The sequence below is a fragment of the Rhea americana genome, unplaced genomic scaffold, assembly GCF_003343005.1.
Source record: "Rhea americana isolate MKP2758 unplaced genomic scaffold, rheAme1 scaffold_94, whole genome shotgun sequence".
NCBI lineage: Eukaryota > Metazoa > Chordata > Aves > Rheiformes > Rheidae > Rhea > Rhea americana.
The window spans coordinates 2,535,764-2,562,747 of NW_028187133.1; the positions used below are offsets into that span (position 1 = coordinate 2,535,764).

General features: G+C 38.5%; 1 protein-coding gene across 7 annotated transcripts in view; it reads left to right on the forward strand.

Moving 5' to 3' along the window:
* The first annotated feature begins 5,370 nt into the window (after positions 1-5,370).
* Positions 5,371-26,984, forward strand: part of HMGCLL1 (3-hydroxy-3-methylglutaryl-CoA lyase like 1) — an 88,990-nt gene continuing 67,376 nt past the window's right edge. For 5 of the 7 annotated variants that reach the window (XR_014898213.1, XR_014898214.1, XR_014898212.1 and 2 more), the window contains exon 1: positions 5,437-5,600. Coding sequence is in view for 4 of the 7 variants with exons in the window: in XM_085324849.1 (XP_085180975.1) it covers positions 5,493-5,600 (108 nt within the window). In the remaining 3 variants the exon portion in view is untranslated. Of the gene's footprint in view, positions 5,601-15,091; positions 15,140-26,984 lie in introns of those variants that run through there. The other 2 variants (XM_085324850.1, XM_085324847.1) reach the window with 2 other exon arrangements.

The following is a 26,984-nucleotide window of genomic DNA, read 5'->3' on the forward strand; positions in this document are numbered from 1 at the left end:
AGGGACACAGTAGTTGAGTACACCATTTATAAAGTACAGTTCATACAGCAAATGCCTAACTGTAAATCCAAATACAGTTTTCCCTGATTCTCCCACAAAATCTTTTTTTGTATATGAACTTAGTAGTACTTTTTGAGAACAAAACCAAATCAAGAATACAGAAACACAGGTGTTGGATTCATATTGTCTATATATATGTTTGCTTTATTAGATGGTGCCTAATTTTTTTCATTTATTGAATTAGTTTTACATGGTGAAATTGCATATTAGATCCTCCTAGAGTTTGTCATAAAGTCACCAAGCAAACTTGCAACTAATCAATCTACTTCTCTTGTGATTTCATAGCTTAAATATAAAGATCCTTAGATTATCTATGATCTCAGAAACACTCRAGTTCTTTCACTCCACCTCTTTTCCAATGGACTGCAAGATGTACAGATAGTCTAGTTATCTCTTTTTCATGCTCCAAAGCTAGGACTCCATAAACTTTAACAGATCAAGTTTGGCACCAAATCTAATGCAGTCAGAGGAGACAAACGCATACCTTTGGATACGTTTCATTTGATCATAAAGTAAGTGGCTAAAATAAGTCAGAAGAATTGCTCCCTATTTTCTGTCTGGAAACCACTATATCCAGAATGCAGAACAGATACACTTGCCGGGTGGTTTTCTTCTATTATCTGATAAATACTCTATATTTGGGAAGAAAAGGATATAGCATGAAAGTTCTCTCAGTGTCTCSTAACTCAGTAAATATTTCCTGAAGATGATACATAGTTTCTCCTTGTACTAAGTGATGTAAAGGGGGCTCTCACTGAAGGAGCAGAAAAATTGGCCCCACAGACACTTAATGCTGTCTGTTTGGTTAACATAAATACAAAGGGAGAAGGGAAATCAGAGGTTACTGCGTATTTTACCTTATCATCCATGTAAGAAACATCAGTATTTATTGGCAGAAAAGACAAGGTAGAGAGCAGAGGGAGATATTAGCTGCATTTATGTGAAAAACAGAGACGGAAATGCAGTCTGTGTAATGGTAGGCAAAATACTTGTTCTGAAAAGGAAATATTTTCCTAAATATTATAATAGTACCTTGAAAATCTGTTCTGGGATTGACTTATTGTTTCTGCCCAGTGGTAGATCAGGTCACTGAGATGAAGACCTTATAGTCTAAAGGATGGTGTCAGACAAAGGACATCTGGTTCATCAGCATTTCTGTCAGTTATGGAAATACMTCAAATGGAAAATGTTATCCATAAATAAATACTTTCTGCCACAGTTTGCTGTTTTCTTTGATATGCCTCACAACAGTAATTTTCAGCTATTTAACTTTGGCACTTTAGAGACCACCCAAAAGGCTGCAGAATACCATTCTGACAAAAGCAAAAGGCAGTGTCCTTCATAAATACAAAATTGCACAGCTTATGGAACATTCTTTTATTTTGATTCTGCAAGTAATTGTCTAACTTTTGTGATTATGAAAGTAGACCTAAACTCAAAGATTTTCATTTTTTTTTATTTATTACTGTCTACTAATATTAGAATAAAATTAAGATGTTTGAAATCTTTTTGTTTGTTTGTGTGTTTTACACTATGATCTAGTTGGCAAAAAAATTGCTATCTGACTGAACTGGTGAAAGAATAGAAAAGAAAGAATCCAACATCTGGAAATATGTAACCTGGATTTTCTTCTCGATTGTCTCTGTTTTAAATGCCAGGTGTCTACCTGGAGTGTAGTCGTACTTTGGCGAAGCAAATCTATTACTAGCTCTCTGAAGAATGCTGTCTCTGAATGACTTTGCTACTAATGGAGCACTGATTTACTGCTACACCTTTAAAGAATCTTTTTTAACATTATGTTACACTTCTGCTCAATTTAGATCAACCAGACCCACCATATGTGAGAAGTTATCTACATTTTTCTCCAATAAAACTGAAATGATGAAAGCTTTGCTTTCCCTGAGGTATCATCCACTATTGGTAGCCTAGTTGTTTTTTCTTTAGCCCTCATCTTCCTTGTCAAGGCTGGAGCATATTACTTCTGTAATGCTTGCCAAAATTCTATGGCTTATTTGTTGTTTGAAACTCACCATATGTGTCTTTGATCCCTGCCTAGTAGGCACCTTGGCTGCTTGCCAGTTTGGCACTTAGATTATCAGCAGTATGAATAGTTCCCTTGCTTCTGATTCTGTCCTTCTTGCTGTCATCAAATCACTCTTTAAACAACTTTCTTACTTTCTTTTAGATGCTTGTAAGTGATCAACCTATTTTTACTGTGCCTTTCTTGGCCAAGGTTTTGTGTCCACTGTTTTGTGTTTTTGCTGCAGGAAATCCAATAGTTTGATGTTTCCACTTGTAATGATCTGACTGTCAACTACCTGTGTAGTTGCATGAGGACAATAAGCAACACAGAAACACCTCTCAGATTTTTCCAGTTTCTCTGTGCATTTTACAAATTTATGTGTTCTTCCCATTTAGTTGACCTGGTGGTATGATTTCTACAAGAGATTATTTACTTTAGTGAAAGGCATTCCTTTTAATAAACGTTTTAAAACCTTTGACCAGAATAGAGTGTGAGCCAACAAGAATGATAGATTCAGGGGAGTATCACAATGATATATAGTTTTAAGAGACAGATGAAAAGCCAAAAGCCAGTCATGTGTAATTTCTATTCACTATCATCATGTAGCATTAAACACATCTGAGTCCTTCCATGTGTTCTAGTAAACTGAAGTTGTTCCAAAATGCCATTGCTGAACAAAAAATATGCAGAATCAAAATAAGGAACAGCACAGGGCATACAAAGGTCCAGACCATGAGAGGCCCATATGCTGTTACAGAAAGATCTGCCAGAAGTCTCCATTATTCCTTACATTATTTTTTAAAACCTTCTAACAATAAATATACTGGTACTACCATTCAAGTCAGACAAGGCTAAACAGCATATTGTACCATATCTGTCTTCATGTTAACACAGAGTGGCCTGAGATGCATCCTTCTTGAAGCTACTTTTGACATTGTGTTGTCTCAAGGCACTCTTGTTTAGGAATAATGATTTGGTTAGCTCTAAAGCTTTTAACATAGTGCTTTTTTAGACTGCTGAATGACCATGTCTCTCCCTCAAGAAACACAGAATTTCAGATCTATTTGAGATAAAAGAGTATATTTTGTTCACAGAAGTATGTCTTTCAATTTTGAAGCAACTGTTTTACATAGAATGATGAGAAATAATTGAAAAAATGTTTATTGGTAAGGATGAAAAGAAAAATTCTGAGTTCAGGGAGAATAAGAGGTACGACAAGAAAAACAATGAGAAATGGTTGAATGTGAATCAGGTTTACTAGGATTATTTTTTAACGTGTCATTGTATTTTCTTTCTCAATCCAATGACATTTGGATTTCAGATAAAAAACGCTCCTCCACTGAACATATTCAGTGGCACTCTAAGTCTTGAAGTGGGTTTGTGTCAGCATAGTGGACTTAGTCTGGAAGAGCACATCGAAGCTTTAAGCCCTATAAAAATAGACATTCAATTTTGGCCGTGTGCTTTCTGGTTTAGTTATGTTTATAATAACAGTTGCAGAGAAGCATTGCTATTAGAAGGGATTTAATAAGGAGTAGGCAGTAGTTTGATGGATAAGCTCTCTGCAGAGGGTTATAATGAAGCTGATGTCAGAAGTAGTTGTTAAGAGAGATGATGGAATGGAATAGTTTGACTTCAGTATTGGAGCAGCTTAGAAGAGAATGGGCTAAGTAGGTAGGAGAGAGAGATATACTTTATACATAGAAATACTCYAACTTCCTCACCTAACAGCATTTTTTTCCTAATACCAATTAGATAAGAAATGCATAGAAAAATGCATCAATGAAATGCTTTTCTCTTCATATGGAGAAAAGCTCACCTGGAATTAAAAAGAAAGACTTGATTTTATCTCCAGCCTTTGTATATTTTATCCCTAGCTTTCCAGGTAATAAGACTAAAGAAAGTACCTGCAGTATGKAGTGGATACTTAATGGAACCTCAAATTGAAAATGTAGGAATTTTGAATACAGAAATATTTTATTGGAAGAAGAGAAAAAAAATATACCCAGTGTCTCAGACCTCAGTCAGTGGGGAAATACAATGGTATTTTTCTGTGCCCTGCTTTGAAATTGCAGAGATGCCTGCTAGAAAGATTTGAAAATAAATTTTAAAATGATACTTTAAATAATTCTGAAGGGATGTCGTTACCTTCAAAAAGAAAAAAAAAAAAATTAATCCCAGCCATCCAAATAGTATCCAGTTTTTGTTTATAATGGCATTCATAAAGAAGGGAAGGGTTTAGATGCACAGAACAGCAAGCTTGAAACTCAAAGTGTAAAAAAWGACAGTACTTCAAGAGCATAATGCCTATTAGCAAAGGACTGAGATGGAGACTTGGCTATAAACCTGATAATCTTTTGCAGAGAAAATGCCTAGGGAAAGGTTAGTGAATTTAACAAGAATTTAGTGATACCCTGGAAAATGAAGGATTCAGGAACAATTTCAAATGCATACCGTATTTCACTTGAGAGTAGCTTGGAAAATTGGCTAACACTGATTGCTGAAGGAGATGACAAAATASAACCTGCTGCTTTTGAAGGAGCTGTCAAAATGTGAAGAGTATGCCTTTTCCTATGGTTTACACTTCTGCCACCCAAACAAATGAAAAGCATCAATGCAAGAGTGTATATAAAACTCCTTGTAAAAGGTTTGCTGCCTCCCACACGACCCAGGGACTGGAACGGTTTTAATTCAAGATTGCTTGCGCAGTCCTGCGATGCCAAACAAGGCAAGCCGCCTTGATCTTGCCGCAGTCCTGGCCCTTTTCCTTGCCCCCCTCTTTCCCCAAGCCATCAGAAATACTTTAAAGCACAGCTTGGGATATCCATTCCCCCGCAGTTTCAGCAGAAATCTGGGCTAGGAGGGGTGGCTCCCCCTATTCCTGCGCTCCCTGTTGCTCCAGAGCCCACGTGCCCCCCGGTCTCCTCAGGGGGTACCCGCCGCACCGGCAGGTGCCGTGGCGCTGGCCACCCCCCACCAAAGCCGTCTCCGCGCTCCCGGCTCCCATCGCCGCCAGGGCTTCCCCTGCCAGGCGCCCCCCGCGCCCAGAGAGGCGAGGCGGGGGACGCCAGCCTTTCAGCGGCGGTAAGTCGGGCCGGCCGAGCCGCCCTCGGCCGAGCCGCCCTGCCGTTGGCGGCGCGAGGCGGCCGTTGGCGGCCGTTGGCGGCCGTTGGCGCGGCAGCGGCGGTAGCGGGCGAGGCGGGGATGCGGGCGCGGCGGGTCCCCGCGCTCTCGGCCAATCACAGGCGCGGCGCGGGGCCGCGCTGCAGCCAGTGGCTGCGGCGGGGGCTGCGGCGCGGCGCGGCGGGCGCGGCGGGCGCGGGGCCGGCCGGGGCCCCCCTCCCCCCGCCGCGGGCCGGGAGGATGCGCTGACCTTGCGGCTGGCTGCCGGGCGCCCCGCCGCCGCGCCATGGGCACGGTTCCGTCGGCGCTGAAGCACTGCCTCAGCTACCAGCACCTCCTCAAGGAGCAGCTGTGGATCGGCGAGCCGGCGGCGGCGGCTCTGCACCCCGGGCAGGTACCGCTGGGCAGCCGGCGCCTCGGGGGGTGAAGGGACGGGACGGAGCCCGCCGCCTGCGCAGCGGCTGCCGCTAGGGGGAAGCCGGGGCGCGGCAGCCGCCATGTGGTGTCCGGGCGCGGGCGGCCGCCGCGGCCCTCCCTGCAGCCCTGCCCGGTCCTCGCCCGGCGCCGGCCCAGCGGCTGCCCGCAGCGGGGCAGAGAAGCGAGGGGCACCCGGCCGCCCGCCGGGCTCTGCCCTCCCCTGCACGGTTTCRATCTTCTCTCATCCAATATTTTAAAGCACAGCTGATCTGAAAACAACTGACTACTAGTAAGCACATGTGGGCACCTGCCTGCTGCAGCTAGGGGCAAGGATGAGGCAGAGTTTAGAAAAAAAAAATCCCCTCATGTACGCCCTCCCCTTCTAGTATAATCCAGTGTGTGAAAAGCAGAAAAGTTGTGAAATCATAGGATGGCAAAACTGCTGGCAAGGCCACAGCACCCTTCTCGCTCCTTGCCGTTGGTGTTTCTCAGGCTCCAGTGTTAATCCTTCCACAGAGACGGCCTGAGCCTGCCCAAGCCGCCTGCTCCTCCGGGGTGGTTTCATCCTCCTCCAGGCCTACTGTACCCTTAGCACCGACACGATTGCTGCAGAGGGAGAACAGAGGTAACTGCTGCCCTCTTGCCTGTCAGCTGTGAACAGATGCGGGAGGTGGCTGGAGACACGGGAGTGGCAGAAGAGTTAGATGAGGCAGGCAGACAAGGACCATAGCATGTGGAAGGAGATGATAGAAAGAGAAAGCTGCCAGCAGCTTTTGGGGAGAGGCTGGATAGATCTGGAAGGACATCTCAGGAAGATGTCAATATGGAGTATGAACTGCTTCAAAGAAGGAAATCATTTGGAGCGTGGGATTGGCTTTACTGTAATAGCGCATATACTGTTAAGGCATATTGTGCCTAAATTATTATTCTTACTGGAGTTAGACTCCAGTGATCAATAGGCACGCCAACTGTCAAAAACCATGAGCCAGGTCTAGAACACAATTGATTTAAAAATCATGGCTTAAAAAATGCATTTGCTGTTCATTGTATCTGTCTTCTAGTTTCTATACCTTTTGGATGTACCTGGGCTACATCTTCCATTTTTTCTCCACCACAAACAACTGAAATGCTGACGTTATAGGTAGCAGTATAACTTCAGAGATGGAGAGATTATGCAAAAAGTAATATTTTGAATCGCATGAAAGCTAGTAATAGTTCATTGTAATTTTGCTTCAGATGATCTGGGCTTGACATCTCAAAAGCTACACATATGGAAGAGGCATATTGGAGATGTAGATATACAATTTGTCAAGCCTTAAAAAATATTGTCTTGAACGCAGAACTTTGTGTAGGTAAGCTGCACTGCAATTTCCAGCTATTATAATTTCCTGAGCATGGTGTCTGTTCAGCAATGAATTTTGTGGAAAGTTCAAATGCAGTTCCCTCGGCTGATTCTGTAAATGCAGAGAAGCCTTTTCTCATGCAAAAATAAATAAATAGAATGAAAGGACTTTCTATGTATTAGGCATGAAGCAAAGCACAGTCCTCTTCAGTAACATTATGTGCATCATTTTCTTTCAAAAGATGTGGATACTTTTTAAAAAATTCCTTCAAAATATCTTGGTTTGCCCATTCAGCTGCATCAGTCTCTGCCCTCTATCAAACAGAGGATCTGAAAGGTTCAGGGGCTATTGTAGCAAAGAGAGGGTTTGAAATTAAAGGCAAGCAGTGATATCTTCCCAGAAATTTACAGGTCAAGAATAAACCACCTTTATTTTAATGGATGCTTATAAGTTTTGCCTCATTTTTACAGTGCCCTTCAGTGACTATATTTTCTTTCATTCTCATCACCATTTCTTCCTGCAAAGATACAGAAAAATGTATTCCTCAGTAACAGTAGCAAACATGACCATTTGCTGCTTATCTTTCCTGTGAATATTGATGTGACTGTAAGCTGCACAGCCTACTCAGACCACTGACACTAATCGTATTAAGTCTAGATTTGGGCACTGTTTGTGTTTTGACATCAATTTCTGCATTACCTCCCTGTAATTTTTTATTAGATMATTTTAATAATTTTTCTTCTTTACAAGAATCTGTTTCAGGTTCCATTTTTTCTCATATGGGCACTAAAACAGCCTGTAAGGCAATTAAACTGTTACATTTTCCTTATCCTTGAGTGCGTTGTGTTGCAGTCCTGTTTAAGAAAAAAAAAAAAAAAGAGTTGCTCTATGTGATGCAGAATCCATAGCAGCTCAATTGGTGGCAGTAAAAAGTGATTTTTTTTGTTTTGACTAGCACATGCAAGACAGTTGTAGGGACATTGTAACTATAATTTTGCAGATACACAAAGAAATAAAATAGGGGAAGGGGAAGGTATGAAAACAGCTTTGCAGAAATAATTTAGTGCTTTCACATCTGATGAAAACAGGGAGTTAGTTTCATTGATGAAGTTTTTCAGCTTTATTTAAACACAAAGTAAAATGTAGGTGATTAGAGGGTTGCTGCCTGTGCTCTTGTAAAAGTAAAATCATTCAATTTGATTTGAAAAAACAAGTGTGTATAAATTTGTTTGTATATTATACAGAGTAATTTGTAAAGTCAAGGTTAAATCACCTGGAACTTTATCTGAGGCAAAACAATAGAGCCTAAAGTGAGCAGCTAGAGGTTGTGGATCTTTGTTTTCCCTTAATTTTCCTGCTTCCTGAAGCCAGTAATTTTTAAGATTGTTACAGCTCTATTTAACTTTAAAACACAGGGCTTTCTTGAATGAAATGATTGAAAACGAAAAGTGAAAAGTGAAAGGTAATTGGGCTAACAACTGGACAGAAAATAAGTAAAATTTTCTAGCTTTTCATTTCATTCATATTTAGTATATTAATTCTGTACTATACAGATGAACTATTGCACACTTGACTAGTTGATAGGGCACCCTATTCCTGTTGCAGTACCTTCATCTTCTTACTCAATTTTCTTTATTTCTTGTTCTTTTTATATAATGGAATCCTAGCTCAGATTCATCCCTATAGTGTTACCTTAACGTACATAGTTTTAATTAATAAGTCTGATTAATTTGACTAAACACTTTTAAGCAATGCCTTAGTTCACATATATGTAGACTTTAGGAGTACTTTTGATAGGGTGCTACTTTAGAATTTGTTAAAGATGTGGATTTATATCAGAACTGTAAAGTGGGCTAGAATCTACCTAAAGGGGAGATGGCAGTGGACATTATTGCAGTGTTAGGCACATTCCTCCAGTGATCAAGATTACTACTGATTGTGACACACAGCGGTTGCTTGCAACTTGTTGTATATACTGTGTTTCTGTTTTGAAGAAAGGTTGGGCTGAGCAGCAGGGAGGAAGGCCACATATCAGCTGCTGGCTGTTGTGCTCTGGTTAAGGGGCAGCCTTCTGTCAGGAAGGTGATCTGCTCTGAGAACAACTGACATTGGTCCCATCCTGCACATTTAATGTTATATTTTCACATAGATTAAAATGGAATTTTAATGGATTAGGAATATGCTGAGGACAGAGCAAGGAAGAACCAGATGGCTGAAGAAGTGGTGTAAAAGACTGGGATGAAATTCAAGAATACAAAATGATTAGGTACTTGGAGACTAATAACCCAAACTTCTGCTATAAACTATAAACTGTAAGATTATCAGTTAGAAGTGATTGAAGAAGAGAGGAACCTTGGAATACTAACAGATCATAGGAGAACTGTGAGTTGCCAATACAGTACAGCTGTTAAAAAATAAAATGAAATTCTAGGATGTATCAGATAAGGTATTTTCAGTCAGACAATGAAATGTTAGTGTGTGGCGCCTATCATAGTGCCATTGCAAAAGACCTTATCTGGGGCATATTAGTCATGTTTGAGAAAATTGAATTCCAGCTGGAACAGTTCAGGTCTTGCACCACTAGAATGATGAGGAAAATGAAGATGAAATGTAAGATGACTTTTGTTTGTTCCATATCCAGTGGTAAGACCTGGGGGAAGGGTGTGGAGGGAGGAGAGAAGAGGAAAGAGCTGTAAAAAATTAGCACACAAACACGCAAAATATATAATCTTTCTACATATTAAATATAGAGTAGAAATAAAGCTAAATCTCAAGTGATGAGATTCTTGAATAGCTTTCTAATAAAAGTAATGAGGGTAAATAACTTACATAGTTTAGATTTAGAAATAGGACTCTGATATGGTGCCCACAGTAGCAAGAATGAGTGGATTCTTAACAGAATTTAAAGTTTATGTAATAAGAAATGTGAGAATAGACCTGCAAATTATTTAAAATAGAGGCAATTCCAAATCCTGTTTTTGATTGCATCACATGGCTTATAGTACATTGGAAAAAAATTGATTTAGTTAAGGACAGAATGTCAACAATGTCACTTTAAATCAGTGCATCCTGCTTTACATTGCAAGAGGATAGTGGCTAAACAAAACTAAATAATGATCATCTTTCTCTTGGACAGCTGTGTTCAAATGTACAACTGGCAACGTAATAAAGTGAGTATATTAGGGCTAATCTGATTTGGTGAGGGCTACCTACAGTTAGTACAAGCAAAGAAAATATGAGTCATTTCATCCCTATGAGTAAGAAGTCAAGCAAAGGGGGCAGGGGCCCTGCATGGTAAGGAGCTCCTGGTAAAACTCAAGCAGAAGAAGGAAGAATACAGAATGTGGAAGAAGGGACAGGCCACTTGGGAGGAATACAGGAACACTGTCAGAGTATGCAGGGATGCGACAGGAAAGGCTAAGGCGTATTTGAAATTGTATGTGGCAAGGGATGTTAAGGACAACAACAAGGACTTCTTCAAATACGTCAGTAGCAGAAAAAAAGACGGGGAAAATGTGGCTCTGCTGCTAAATGGGGTGGGTGCCCTGTTGACGAAAGATACAGAGAAGGCAGAGTTACTGAATGCCTTCTTTGCTTCATTCTTTACTGCTAAGGGCAGCCCTCAAGAATCACAGAGCCTGCAGACAAGGGAGAAAGTCTGGAGAAGGGAAGATTTTCCCTTGATCTAGGAGGATTGAGTTAGAGATCAAATTTAGATTTAGGCAAACTTTAAACCCACGAATCCATGGGCCCCAATGGGATGCACTTATGAGTACTGAGGGAGCTGGTGGATGTTGTTGCTAGGCCACTGTCCATAATCTTGGAAAGGTCATGGAGAAGTGGAGAGATGCCTGGAAGACTGGAAGAAAGACAGTGTCACTCCAGTCTTCAAAAAGAACAAGAAGGAGGATCCAGGCATCTATAGGTCAGTCAGCCTCACCTCCATCCCTGGAGAGGTGATAGAACAGCTCATCCTGGATGTCATCTGTAAGCATGTGGAGGATAAGAAGGTGATCAGGAGTAGTCAGCATGGATTCACCCTGGGGAAATCCTGCTTAACCAATCTGATAGCCTTCTATGAGGGGATGACTGGCTGGGTAGATGAGGGGAGAGCTGTTTGGATGTTGTCTGGCTTGACTTCAGCAAGGCCTTCAACCCTGTCTCTCATAACATCCTCATAGGTAAGCTCACGCAGTGTGGGTTAGACGAGTGGACAGTGAGGTGGATTGAGAACTGGCTGAAAAGTAGAGCTCAGAGAGTTGTGCTCAGTGGTACAGTCTAGTTGGAAGCCTGTAGTTAGCGGCATCCCCCAGGGATCAGTACTGGGTTCAGTCTTGTTCAACTTATTCCTCAGTGATCTGGATGAGGGGACAGAGTGCCTCCTCTGCAAGTTTGCTGATGATACCAAGCTGGGAGGAGTGGCTGATACACCTGAGGGCTGTGCTGCTGTTTAGAGAGACCTGGACAGGCTGGAGAGCTGGGCTGAGAGGAACCTCATGAAGTTCAACAAAGACAAGTGCAAGGTCCTGCACCTAGGGAGGAATAACCCCATGCACCAGGACAAGCTGGGGGCTGACCTTTTGGAGAACAACTCTGCAGAGAAGGACCTGGGAGTGCTGGTGGACAACAAGTTGACCATGAGCCAGCAATGTGCCCTTGTGGCCAAGAAGGCCAGTGGTCTCCTGGGGTGCATTAGGAAGAGTGTTGCCAGCGAGTCAAGGGAGGTGATCCTGCCCCTCTACTCAGCCCTGGGGAGGCCTCATCTCGAGTCCTGTGTGCAGTTCTGGGCTCCCCAGTGCAAGAGAGACATGGAGCTACTGGAGAGAGTCCAGCATAGGGCTACAAAGATGATCAGAGGACTGAAGCACCTCCCCTATGAGGAAAGGCTGTGAGAGCTGGGACTGTTTGGCCTGGAGAAGAAAAGACTGAGAGGGCATTTTATCAATGTTTACAAATGCCTTAAGGGAGGGTGTCAAGAGGATGGGGCTGGATTCTCTTCAAGTGGTGCCCAGCGACAGGACAGGAGGCAGTGGGCACAAACTGAACCACAGGAAGTTCCACCTGAGTATGAGGAAAAACTTCTTTACTGTTAGAGTGACAGAGCAGTGGAACAGGTTGCCCAGAGAGGTTGTGGAGTTTCCATCTCTGGGGATATTCAAAACCCACCTGGTTGTGATCCTGCTTGAGCAGAGGAGTTGTACTAGATGATCTCCAGAGGTCCCTTCCAACCTCAACCATTCTGTGATTCTGTGAGTCAAAGACAAAACTCTAGTTTCTTGTTCTGTTGGATATGGCTCTGACTCCTGGGGGAGTAAATCGAAGTAATGCTGATGTGAGTGATGTTGTCTTGTAGGCTTGCTATCACAGATTTAGGCTATCCTGTAAAATGTACTACCCAGAATTATTAGCAGTCGTTCGGTATGTGACCATTGGAAAGCACAGTGGTCACCACTGGACAGCACATTGGCAGTTCTGTAACTATAGAGGGACACAATCTTCATGCTAAATATGTAGCTTTTATGTTAATTGAACAAAAACTCAAGTCCTCCAATTTAGACAGCTAACTTTGTTTCAGTGACTAGATCTCACTGATTTATATACTATATGCCTAAATGTTTTTAAGAATTTGGATGTAACATGCACAGGATAATATAGTCTTACCCACAGCTTAAAATTCCCTGGTCTCCTCACTAGCTGCCGCACTTGGAGTAAGAGATAGATACCATTGTCTTAATTCTGTAGTTCTAAATTGGTCATTTAGATTTTATAATACACTATCATGTTTGTAACCATATGTTAACAATCTGTCAAATTTATTATTAAAGTAAATCAAAAATAACAATAAAAATGAAGTCCATTTGACAAGTTTATGTGTATTTGTGTTAGCCACTTCTTGTGTTCAAAGGTTAGTGCTTGATTCAAATTACAGCATAAAAATGAGGCATATGGTATCATGCTATTTAGGATGAAAAGACATGTCTTATATTTGAACTTTGAGCTACACCTCAGAGTGGTTGATTTGACGCATGCTACATTTCATATTCTTTTATCTCCATGTAATTGCATATTCCAGGAACAAATTCACATTTATTTTAACATAGACAAATGGTTTATGTGCTTGTTTCTTTTTTACTGTCATTTCCAAAAATTATACCATATTTTCTTAAAAAAATCAAAATCCAGCTGTCTTTCCTCTCCCTGCCTCAGTTTCCTAGAAATATGTGAGAAGTGGTATGTAAGATCACACCAGCAGTCTGTTAAGTAAGCATTTAGGTTATTTTTGTTTATTTAGTTTAAGAAGTACTTTAGCAATCTACTGGCAAAGAATCTACTGGTAAATGTATTAGGTTATTAAGACAATTACAATACATAATAAATACAGTCTATCTACTGAAAATAGCGTAATAAAGTGTATTTTCTAAAGAGAAAAAAGAAGCCAGATTTCCTGAACTTTATATTGCAGAAATTTGGATTTCTTAACTTTTTAAAGGATTGTTGCATTCCCAAGCAACATTTATTTTCTTAATACTCACAAGATATAGAGCATACAAGGGTACTCAAACAGCAAAAATAGATAGATGAATAAAGTAAAAAGGATCACTAGAAAGTTAAGACCAATTTAGAAATTAAATTGTAAACTATTTAGGTTCGTATCAGCATGCTATGTTGTTTCATGATTATTCTGGAGATGGTAAGTGATGTTCCCACTGAATTTAATAGTTCATTGCTGAGCTCTTCTAATATTTTCTTTGAAGTCAAGAAGAGTTTTCTCTGTAGCAGATCAAGTCGGTATTTTCATTGTGATTTTTTAGCCAGAGAGTCTTCATGCTATGGGATAAGAGCTCAAGAACATTGGAGGGTGGAATATTGAAGAGGGAAAGAAACAAAAGACTAAGCAGTAAGTGCGCTAAAGTTGCCAGACGGTGTTGGAAGTTAAAAGGCTGATAATAAAGTGAAAGTTAGACCTGAATGGAGTCATTGACTTTTAGTTCTTTTATGCCATTGGATTGTAAATAGCAGAAAGATAATTGAAAATTCTTAACAGATACAGATTTATGTATATTTGGATTTTTATAGGGGTTTAGTGCTTTATATTGCAGCTGGAAATGTTGTAAAGGATTTTACAGATCTTGCTCTGCAAATTTGGGAATTAAAAAAAAAAATACACAGGAAATTTCTACTCAGACCCAACATCTGTTTTTTGGTGAGATCCTGTTTTTGACTTGTCCCACCTCCACCTCCTTCAAAGACTACATATGGGCACAGTGATGTTCATTTCCTCACTTACCAGCTCAAAGAGAAAGATTAATTTCAGATTCTCCATGTTTCACATCATTGTACTGAAAGTCGTATATCTTGAGATCATTCTTACTACGTTTTCTCATTGCCTTGACTGAGGATGAAGATAAGCGACTTGCCTAAGGTTAACTAGATCCAAATTTAGTTCCTACCAAAATAAATGGGAATATATTCATTAGCTCAGATTTCGTTCTTACTAAAGATTTCACTTACAACTTCTGGACCTTCTAGCATCTTAGGTGCCCTAGTTTGGTTAAGGTAATTTCACAAAGTTTTATCTATTAGAAGACTTGACAATTGGTAAGACACAAAAGCTTTCATAAAGCAAAATACTTACTGCTGCTTGTTTATTTAATGTTAACTGCATGCTATTTAACCACATTTTTTATTTTTGAAATATCCGATTAGGAGACTAATAAATAGTAGCGGCAGTAGTCTCTGTAGTGGCTTGGATCAGCCGTGGTTTCTCAGATGAATTTCTCTGAAAGAGGGTAGAATCCTGGGTACCTAGAATGAGGTTACACTCATTTCCTCTAAGTTTTAATGCTAGGAGTTTTTTCATCTTTCAGAGGAATATGGTGGCTCTAGTTCTCACAGCATAGAGGTTGAAAGATTCAGTTGGTTGTGAAAATGTGGTTGATTTCAGTATCTCTGTGAATATCATGCAATGAGAAATTGGTGCAGTAAAAATGCAGTCTAGATATAAAGCTGRTATGAGTTTGTCACCTCTGCTCTTTCACAACATAAATATTTGAGGTATTTAACTAAGGTGCCTATTTTCTGAAATTTCAGAAATTGAAAGTTACTGAGAGCCTTTGATGTGTCAACTGTGAAAGGAGTTACATTTAAAGAAGTGATGGGGGACTTCAGAAAGGTAGTTATTTAGTACTCAGGCCGTGTTGAATTCTCTTCTGTCCTTTAGCTCCTTCATTCATTTAACAAAAATCCACTCTTTTCTTCAACATTGTTCTTTTTCCCCAAATGCATATTTGAAAACTTATATGCTGTGCAAAAGAGAAAAAAATATACTAAAGATGTTTTGTGCTATTGTGAACTTGTTCACCTTACCATGTATACCATCTTACACTGTCTACTAGTGCACATCATAATGCATATGTGGACCTTGATGTTCTCCAATGTAATGAAAAACTGAGCAGTCAACTGTTTGTGGAAAGTAAGGCTCATCAGTTAAAGGATCTTGAGAAAATAGTGGCACAGGAAAATACTGATTTTAAGACTTGAAAAAGGAAAGCTATTAGATGCAAATTTATATGGAAAGGTTCCCTTTGGCTATCTAGTCCGTCCATCTTCTGTCACATAGAAAAACTTGCATAGAAAAGCAACAAAATGTTGTAACTCTGGGAGAAGTTTTATTGGCTTATTTGGAATTTGTGAGGTAAGAGCATGTAGTGTAAAGCCTATAGGTCCATGATCGAAATCAGGCTTTCATACTGTGCTGTTTTAAATACCAGTAAAACTAATACAGCATTTTGGCTCTTCTGCAAAAGGGAAATATTTTATTACTGCTTTATTAGTGGTTCAAATTTGTATAGCCCTTTTTGGGCAGAAATGTCAAAACACTGTACAAACCTTGAAACTAAGCAATGCAGTGGAGATAAGAGTCTTTTATATCCTGTAATATGTTGCTAGTAACATGGATTGTAATGGAGAGTCAAGAGTTTGTTAAACAGGAGATTATGAATCACATACAGACTTTTGTTTTCAAACTTTCTCAGTCCTTTCATCAATCTCTCACTCTGAAGGCATATAAACCTTATGTCAGAAAACTGATAAATGCATGATTTACATTTCAGTAAAATACTTTCAGGGATAGTTTTAAGTGTTGCTTTTTCATCATAAGGTATTACAGTTGGAAATGATCAGCTCATGTTTTTTAGACTTTTACAGGACTAGATATAGTAATTGACAGTAAAGATTTTGATCATAGTTCGGGACAAAATTCTGATGCTGCAAAATGTGAAAAAGAAGCTGCAGGTGATGTGAAGAAAATTATGCTTTCTGTGGGACATTGTTTTAGCTGATACATTTTTAGATAATTCTTGTGTCAAATAGATTTATTTTATGATTTAGTGTAAATGAATGTAATTTAATTGTTATATTGCATGTGAATTTATTATTTGGATTAAATATCCTTATGAGAGAATGCTTCTCAATAGTTCTTACTATGAAAAGATAGATTTATTGCATGCAAAAACTGCTAAAAGGTGTATTGGTAAGAAAATTGAGCTGGGTAGACATTTATTCTTTGTTTGGCTGTTTTTTTGTCCACAGATGTTAGTTGTTTTGTATGAGAATAAAGGTGTTAGTTTATGAGTTTCTTGGAAAAAAAATATAAAAGCTTTGAATCCATGAGATGTAGACTGAAGCGCCAGAGGACGTTGGTGGAATGTTAGGTGAAACCCATAGGGAAATAATTCAACAGCAGCATCTGGAAAGGAACTGTATGTGGCTTTAGGGTTTACTTTTAATGTAAGCATTTAAGATGAGATTAAATATAGGTGTTAGTATGTGAGAAATGGGTGAGCAAGCTAAGTGATGAAGGTGTATCATGTGGAATGCTGGGATTAGGAAAAAGATTTAACAGAATCCATGGCTAATCACAACTGATTTTTTAAAAGCCTGGAAACGTAATATGAATTGAACATGTTGGTGTCATGCAAAGCAAAACAGCTTGTATGAAGAATTTATCGGAAAAAGAAGAGAGAGGATGGGCAAGTTCCTTGGCCCTGCTGTGTCTCATTTCTGCTTGAGTGGTATGAAGAAGATGGAAAATTAAGCTAGTAAGCCAGCTAGCTGTTGCCTATACAGAGAAGAATCTACTGGTGATTGGGAATTRTCTTTTGTCTCTCTGTAATTTTCTGATATTTGGGACTTGATTCAGTTGCCTAAGCATAATTGTCTGGTGCCACTTGAGATACTCTAGGGTAAATGAGATAGCTAACAGGGCTTGCAGAATACCACACAGGATCTTTGAGATCTGTATTCTCTGGACTGGTAGCTGGAAGCCCTGTGGGATGCATCTCAAAAGTGTTAGATGACTATAATTAGCCAACTGAATTGTACCCTTGCTGCTCGGCTTAGTTGTTTCTGAGGCTCTTGGTCCAACACCGACAGTGCTGAAAGATGACTTGATTCAGCTGCCCACACTTCATTGCCAATCTTGTTTAAGGTGCCCTGGTATATCTTGGCCTCCAGCTGCCAAAAAGGTACAATCCTGTGTGCTGTGTTTTGGAAACCTTAAGAATATACCAATATATACACTGATTGTAATGGGACACCTAGCACACCTGTAGAGGTTTATATGTATAAACATAAGGTCAAATGTTTTAAACTCCAGTTGAATCTTGCYGTTAAGGACATTTCAGAACATTCTGAACTTAGTGGGTGGTATGACTAGGTTATCATTTAGTCTCTAATTATTATTATCTATTAATGGACTTTAGAAAAATCTTTTGGCCATGATTGTTGCAATTAGTTTTCATAGTAAGATGCAAGTGTAACTAATGATAATACTGTTAGATATATTTGACAAATTTTACACTTGGTTAACACTAACCCACTGATCTTGTTATCAGTTTTACAAAAATGCACATTTTTTTTCTCATCTATTGCACAGCTTATTACCCAGAACTATTTAATTTAATAAATTGGAAATTGAATCAGTCCATCAGAAGCCTCAAATACAGTATGGATATCTTTACTAAGGTATATCATTCTAATCTGTGTACTTTTTAATAAGCTCATGAAAACTGATAAAAAATTAAAAATTTTTATTTAAAAATAAGGCCTCCTGTCTGTCTTTATTTCTAGATTTTAAATAAGGAAAATTTTAAATAGCTTTAATTATTATCAATTCAATGGCAGAAACTGTTACTTTCTAAATGTACTCATATTTGACTGATTCCATTGTGAAAATGGAACATGTTTTATAACATTAAGCATAGTGTAACATTCAAGATACCATAATGTCTTCCCTACTACTGGGAAATTATTGTGGTAACACTTTGCAGATGCTATTTTTTTAAAGAGGAGCTTTATAAATTTAGTTCTTACCAAAATAAAAATAACCGTTAAACTACTGTCATTTTTATCGGTGTTTTTTGGAAAGAGAGCTTTGGAAAATGTAGTGATGGGCCAGTTGTGCTTGAATGAAAAATTTCCTTGGTCTTTTAGGCTCTCGTTTATGACACACTGATTTTGATGAAAGAAATAATTGAAAATCTTTGATTTACTTTCAGGTTTTAACTTAAATTCTAGAAAATCTATTTATAATACTCACTTCTGTTGACAATGAAGTATTTACCAAGGCGTATCTAATAGGATGAATGAACTGATTCTTCAGTGTATTCATTTTTCCCCACTGATATCCCAAAGCATTGTAAAGGGAAATTACTTTCACATGTTGGTCTTGTAAGGATGATCATGCCTCTGCTTTTTCAATGTGTATGGAAAAACATCATTCTTTCTGCCTTCTAGAATTCTGTCTTTAGTCTTGCCTGTAAAACACCATACACCATACGCACCATAATACTATTACCATAAATAATAGTAAAGGAAAATGTGGGAGGTTTTGGCTCCAGTGTCATCAATATGCTGTTGATCTCAGTTCTCTGTATCCTTTTCATCCAACCCAGATGGCAGAGTATAATTGCTTTTCCAGACTTTGACCAAGATAGGGATATGGATGAAAGTGAGTTGGCTGAAAATCAACTTGGTTAATGGAGAAATGTTGCTTGTTAGCCAAGAGAAGCATTTAGGGAAATAGAAAAAAGATAATGTATACACCATATCTTGAAAATACATTTTTAATTTTTGCCAGAGTGGCTAGCTGTGTTGGGATCTTACTAACAACAGAGGCTTCTAGTACCTTTTATTATCAGTGATTCTGTTGTAACACAGGTATAACTGTGATTGTCCATGCCTCTGCTCTCACCTGACTCTAGTAATAAATTCTCTTAATCATTATTTTGCAGCTTATCCAAAATCATCCGTGACTACAGCACAAGCCGGTCTGCTTTTAGGTTGTGTGAACTGTTAGCTATTGTTTACACTTGTATTCAAATCTCTGCAATTACACATTTGTAGAAAATAGGAACAAATATTATGTAGAAAATGACAAGCCAAATTATCAAGTTCGGAATCATCCAGGAGGCTGTTATTTGATGGACTCGAGGTTATCAAGAACGTTAAGTAAAATACATGCATGAATGTCAGAGAAACAGTTTCTTTGTTTTCAAAGGAAACAGTCTTTTGGCTTGGTTTTAACCTGAGTTTTGTGCTCTAATGCTCCTACTTTTTTCAGAACATCCAATGTCAGAGGTAGGGAATTGGACATGGTCTGCAGTTGCTTCTAGAACTAGCTTCAGTGGAGATCTGCTTTGTCTGTTACACTRTATCTCCATTCAGAGGACAGTTTCTAAGATTTCATTTTTTCATGGCTGTCTGTCAAAGCAGCAGTGTCAATGGCCTGCATCAGTCTGTAGAATTTTCTGATCTACTCGCTTTCATTTGGCAAATCTTAAGCCATGACCACCAGAAATGTTTGTGTGACAGGTTGTTGTCCTTTGCAGTATAGTTATAATAGAGCATGAACTGTCAAGATTTTGATTTTTAAAATTTAAAATGTGTGACTATATATAATTCACGGTGTTCACATTTCTTATCTTTGTTTACTAAAGGGAAATACTTCTAGGAATCTGGAGCTATCTTAACATCATGTTCATTTTTACATATTTACCAGTATAGTTTCATGGACTTTATATTTTAAAGATATCAGCATATGTGAAGAAGAATAAGGTTCTAAAATATTAAAATGTGTAAATTAATAATACAGCTACAAATTTATTTATGCTTTATGTATAAATTTCCCCTGAATATATATATATCTAATATTTGGGGCAATATTAATAATTGTATTTTATGTAATAATCATATGTTTTATCATAAGTAGTAATATGTTTTATCATAAATATTTATGCTTTGAATAGGCAGTTTTAGTGGGTTTTAATAGATTTTTTTAATAGGTTTTGCCATTATTTAGGCTGGGAAATTTAGGTTTTGTTAACTTTCTATCAGCATAACCATTTCTGTGTATCTGAGATATAACCATCAGTTAAATTCTGTTCTGTCATTTCACTGTTTTCTCTGCTTTGCACAGTCTGTGGAGTTGAAGGAAGTATATGAAAACTTTTAGTGCAAGGACATCATCTGAACCAAACCCTGGAATGATGGTACTTTAGTATTAGTTTTTGACTTTTAAAATAGTGAAGGATGGGAGGAGACAGATACCACTGCAGCTTTATCTTCAGCTGTAGTAAATACTTAGTCTTCTTTCAAACTGAACTGCAAGCTTATGTTCTTTGAAAGTGACCATGGTATCACAGAGCAGGTAACCAAAAGGTGTAGGCTATGATGGAATTTTAGCTAATCTGTTCAGATACAGTTCAAAAGTCTTTAAAAAGTTAGCAATTATAGGGGAGCAATTCATTGTTTTTTATACTGTTACTGGGAAAAACACATGCTTGGTGTAGTAGTTCAGTGTTGCTCTTTAATCCAGAAAGGTATATTATTACCTTCTGTGCTCACTTCAAATAATGGAGAAATCTGAAAAAAAGGCCAGTTTATAAAAAAACTGAGATAGTTATAAAGAAATGCATGATAATGTTGTTGCAAAATAAGTATGGCAGCCTATGTAATTTGTTTAACTAAGAGAAATAGTTTCAGAATGTATTCCAAAGCCATAACATGATAAAAAAAAAAAATAAGGAAACTTTAACAATGTTTGTTAATTCCAAACTTGGCACTTCCCAAAGAAAGAAAGAAAATGAGGAATAGTATAACAATGAATGTCAGTTTGGTCTTTGATGTGATGGAAGAAGAACAACATAAATAACTTTCAAGCTTTCATGTGGATAAATAAACTATTAGAACTTACTATGATTCTTTTAAAATAAAAATGAAAATAGACACCTCCAAACAGTATTCAAATATAGGACTATCTTTTCAATTAAACAAAAAGGAAAGAGTCAGGATTTCAGTTTATGTGTATTCATAGTTCAAGCTGAGTTCACTTGAATTGGTTATATGAGGCAAGTTATGTGTTGGAGGCACCTGCAGGTTTTGTTTGCATCTCTGAGCAGCTAAGCACATGCACTATAAGTGAAAGGGTAAACTCCAACTCAAAGAAAACAATATTCAGCAGGTGTTTCACACAAAGTGAAATGTGAGAGTTGACCTCTTCTGATCTAGTACAAAGAAAAATACCCTGAGAAGTGAGGAATTCCTTCTCGTATTCCCTCTGTTTGACTCCTGCAGACAGAGATTGTATTGATTTATTAACTCTGTAGCGCTTATGGAAAGTGTTATTTTGTGTTTGGCCTGACAGAAATACACTTCCATATAGAAAGGAGTTGCTTATTTGATTTGTTAATACGTGAGGTCTCTTGTTGCATATTACTAAGACATGGGAGGTATCATGCTGGGAAATCAGCTTGTGCGCTTAGTAATACTCGTGTGATTCTCTTAGCAGGAAGTGATTTAACACAAATGCGTGTTGTGCCTCAATTTGCTGTTTTATGGGTGGACTTGTATTTGTGGAACAGACAGAACTCTTTTAGTATTAGATGGAAGTTTGGTGTGCTTTTTCTTGTCAAAAGCTTGTGATTGTAAAAAGACTGTTGTTTGTTGTTTGGACACATTATCCGTTGGGATTATTCTTATAGCAGCTGATCACTGTATCCCCCACTACATAAGGAAATGATGCAGCAGGATCAGATAGAGTGAATGTACAAAACAATAACTTTCAAAAGTACCTTACAACTGCTTCTGCCCTAATCTGCAGCATGTGACATTACTGATCTCCATCAAAAAAGCTTATACTTAAGGGACAGCCATTAGAAACTGTCACTTTAAACTTTCTGTTTAGATACTACTGACAGAAAAAGGCAAAGAAGAAAGTAGGATCCATTCTACTCCCAATATATATAACCACTTGGAGTAAAGAAATGCTTGAGGGGTATATATCTGAGCTGGATGTCAGAGAGATTTATGTCTGTTTGATTATCAGGGAGCATCAAGGGCCCGCTGCTCCCTAAGGGAGGGGAGCCAAGGGTGAACACGGAGGGCAGAGTAGAGCCTGGTCCTGCGGTATCCCAGTGAACTGACCAGGGAAGGAATGTGGATGGTAGCCAGGTTCAGCTAAGAGTCCAGATCATCAGGCAAATTTGTGGTAATAAGGCAGGTCCAAGGTTGAGCTGGGAATGTAGGTCAGTGAGTCAAGGTGAGGATTAGGCCCACTGGGGGTGGGCATCAGGGTCAGCCACAGCCTAGAGACCCCCAGGCAGGTCCATACTGAAGAGGGAGGTCATGCTAGAAAGTCAGTTGGACCTTGTGTCAAGGGGCAGAAGTGTGGGGAGAAGTTCCAGGGTGAGGGCGATCAGAGCCATTAAGACCTAGTGGTGCCCTCTGGGCCCTCACATGGAGACTACATTACTGTAACAGAACTATGAGTAAAGCTGTTGGGAGGACAAGAAGTAACATCTGTTTTCTGAGGATTTTTCTTACTATACTCCCACTTCACAAACTGACGTGTGAATGGTATGTTTACAGAAGAGTTAGTTGGAAACAAGAGGCAAGAATTCAGTTGATCTGAATTGCTTCTGARTTAATAGCTTGGGCAAAGGACAGAGACGTATGAATTGCTCTGAAGAGGGGCCTGAAACAGAAATTAGAAACCTCTTCATTGGACTGATACTGCTTAAATACGTGCTACGTGTTACCTTTCTATACCTAAAAAGTGACTATTGTATAAGGTTGTAAGATAGCAGTTGATGAGGATGTGTTTTGGATTGAAACGATCTGCTGCAAGAGAGAATGTTACTTCCTCTCTCCTGTGTATTTTACCTGTCTTCCAAATTCTCAGGGTTGTAGATGAATATCTTACGAGGAAGAGGTTTGAGGCAAAGGTGAAAAGCAGCAGCAGGATAGACTGGGAACCATATCGGCAAAGAAGGGTGAAAACAGAAATGAGCTGAGGTAACTTAACTTTGAGCTAAGTATCAATGTTAATCTTTTCTTCTGTAGCTTTGGAAGTCTGATACTAAGGCATTTACCAAAAGATATAGTAATATATAGATGGTGTTTTGCTTTTTTTAATCTATAATCATATGTTCATGAGTAGTGTAGATTGGAGTGTGACTTGAACTTTGTAGTTTTGTTTTAAGAATATTATATTCTTAATGCTATAATATTTTTACAAGCTTGAGAGGATTCCCTATTCATGTCATTTTTTACCTTTTGAACTGTCAGTTCATTAAACTTCCACTCACCTGATAGAATTCTTTTTCAAACTATTCATTTGTAATTTCTAAATAAAAGCTGTAGATTTTTCTCATTATTAGTTAGTATCATCTGTGCCCTTTTTATGAGCAGGGTTAAATTGAAGAACTGGCCACTCTAGCAGCTTAAACATTTGTAGTTCAGCTGAATTTCCCCTGTGTTTACAATTATTTCTTCTGTTTTCATATGAACGACTTGTATTTTCTTATAAACAACCTTACAACAGTTTCATAACTGTACAGGTAGATTATATTAAAATTTCATAATTAATGGAAATGACAGGAGAAATGTTAGAGTTGTTACTTTACAATGAAYTCCTAGTCAGCTCAGATAATTTCCTGATATGTCTGAGCAACTACTCTTTCGTGAGCTCGCAGAAGCCCTCTAATAAAAAATATTGGCAGACTTCTAAGCACATTCAAATTAAATTTAAAGAGGCGGACTAAAGTAGTAGTTTTGGGTTTACTCCCCAGGACAAGAAAGACATGGACATACTGGAGTGGATCCAGCAAAGGGCCATAAAATTTAGTGGATTGAGCACCTGTCATATGAGGAAAGGCTGAGGGAGCTGGGACTATTTAGCCTGAAGAAGAGAAAGCTTGGGGGGATCATAGCAGTGTTTATACATACCTGATGAGGGGAGTAAAAAGATGAAGCCAAACAGTTCTCAGAGGTGCCAAGTGATAGAAGAGGCAGTGGGCCCAAACTGAAGTACAGAAAACTCCATTTAAATGCAAGAAAAAATATTTTTACTGGGAGGGCAGTCAAATACTGGGGCAGGTTGCTCAGAGAGGTTGTGGAGTCTCCCTCCTTAGAGACATTCAAAACTTGAGTGGGCATGATCCCAAACAACCTGCTTTAGCTGATCCTGCTCTGAGCAGAGGGGTTGGACTAGCCAATATCCAGAGGTCTCTTCCAACATCAGCAGTTCTGTGATTTGTTTCAGGTATTTTATCTCTGCATTTAACTAGTTTCATTCTATAGTGATTTACTTGCATTTTACCTTTTGGCTAATACTGAATTTTTGTCAATATTTGTTTATTGATTTTGTTGGACTTGTTCATGGCATATTGAGAAAACAAGCTCCTTAATAGAGAAATACGAAAGATGAACAACTAAGGGTTTAGAATTGGAGATATTTGTGGTGCGAATGATAACTTTACATCTTATCTTGATTAAATAATTTAAAACCGTTTTACATCAATGTTTTGTATTGTTTCACCTGGGGGTTACTGGAGTGTTAAGAGCTTTCTAAAGCTTTCCTATAACCTGCTTAAGAGCCAGATAGAATTGCACTGTTTGCCTACGGGATACCTATGGATAGGTGTGGCTTCACATTGACCTTTGTGGATAGCTATTCTGCCCTCTGATGGATGTTCTCTTGTTGATTCAATTCTTTCTTGATATAGGGATCCCAAAGCTAGACACAATATTTCTACTCGTCAAGTGTCAGGCTAGTGTCTGATCTATGATGTCCCTGTTTATATCCCAGAATTAGGATTGCCATTTCATTTCTTTTTTTTTCCCTTGAGAGCATCAATACCTGGTACAATAAGGTAAGTTTAGCTCAGTTGGTTAGTGTGGTGCTGCTAATACCAAGGTTGCGGGTTCAATCCCTGTATGTGCTATGCTGAAGGTTGGACTAGATGATCTCCAGAGGTCCCTTCCAACCTTACCATTCTATGATTCTGTGATCCTAAGTGTTATGTTATGTATTGTCTTTATTGAAGCATACCATACTTATTTCACAAGTGTGTTAGGGGAATTTTGAATTCTAATCTTGTTATCCAGTGTGCTTGCAATTGCTTCGATTGTGGAATTTCTAGTCTGTCATTCAAGACAGCAATAAAAATACTCAATAGTATCATAAAAATAACTTACTTACTGAAAGTCTTTCAAAAGTTGATGACTTTTTTTTGCTGGTAGTGGCCTGTGCCTGGCTACTATTCTCCCAACGGTCATGTTAGCAGCATGTGACAGAAGTTCTGTGATGGGTACTTGTTGCATGTATGATACAGGATGGGCAGAAGTTTCTGCTGTCTCAAGAGACTCCAGAAATTGTGTTATCTACTGTGTTAAAATGCTATGTCCAACAAACATTTGTTTGCAGTTTCTATCTTCTCGCAGTTTCTATCCTCCCGCTTTCTCTTCCAATCTAAAGTACAGTACAAAATAGAAGATTCTTACTTCTCCAGTCTAGAAGGAGGTATCACCCTTAAATGTTTGCATTTTTCTGCTTATCCTGATTTGGTATAGTAAACTATCAGGAGAATCAATCTTCCTCCCATTTATATAGGAACAATCATCAAGTCTGTGTCCCACTGTTTTCTGAATATCAGTATACCTTTCTTACATCTCTCTGGTGAGTCTCCTTCTTTTTTCCCTAGTTAACTTAGGAATGAGTATCTTTTATATCTGTCTTCCAGTAGTGTGAACTGTATAAACAGGTCTCTGCAATGCCACTTCGATTATTATTTATGTACTAACATTTTAATTTCTTCCTGTTTATTTCCTCTATGTCTTGTAAAGTTTAGAGGCTTCTGTATGTTTAGAAGGTTGACCACTGTTTTCTTTGTTCTTATTCCAGCAACTGTATTATTTATCTCAGAGCCTTCTCCCAGTTTTTAGGCATTTTGTCCATGCACATGCACRTATGTAGTTACAATGCCACCTCCCTGTTGATCCCAGTTTAAAAACCTTCTCAGGAACATTTCTTCCTTTTGCAGGATGGTTCTAGCTATCTTTGCACAGTTGTCTTCTGTGCCAGACCACCACCTTGTGGAAATGGAAAGCAGAACTTCGTCCTTGCTTGTCTCCCTTATTTTTAGGTCCTTTTAATTACTTTTGAAAAGCTGAAGGAACATCAGCAGCTGTACTAGAAGTTCTGAAGCAGTGACAAAGCTTAAGAAAGTGCGTTTATTTAGCTTCATTGCATTTATGGTTATATTAAGAAGATTATGCTGTGCTAATTAAGGGTTAATAGGGTTTTCTATAATAAACGCCTATTTTCAGCWATTTATAACTCAGGGAAAATGTTTCCTTGCAGAAGTTTGGCGTGCAGTGTCTGAAGCTGAATAGTATAGCTTTCCTTTTCAATTTTTTTAAAAGTATGTTTGGCTGCATTCTGTTTTGAGGAAGGCAGTTTTTTGTGGTTTTATATGCTTTTTGTTCTCTGTTGGCAAGGCTTGATACATGGAAAAAACAAATTTTCCAGGCCCTTAGTCTTTTATGTCAAGTATTTCCTTTTCGATATTCCAAACATTGTACTTTGGTAGTCATTACTTTTAAACAGAGCCAGTATGTAATTCAATAAATAGTCACCTCTAAACTACTAATCTACAAAAACTGCTTTTTATACCTTG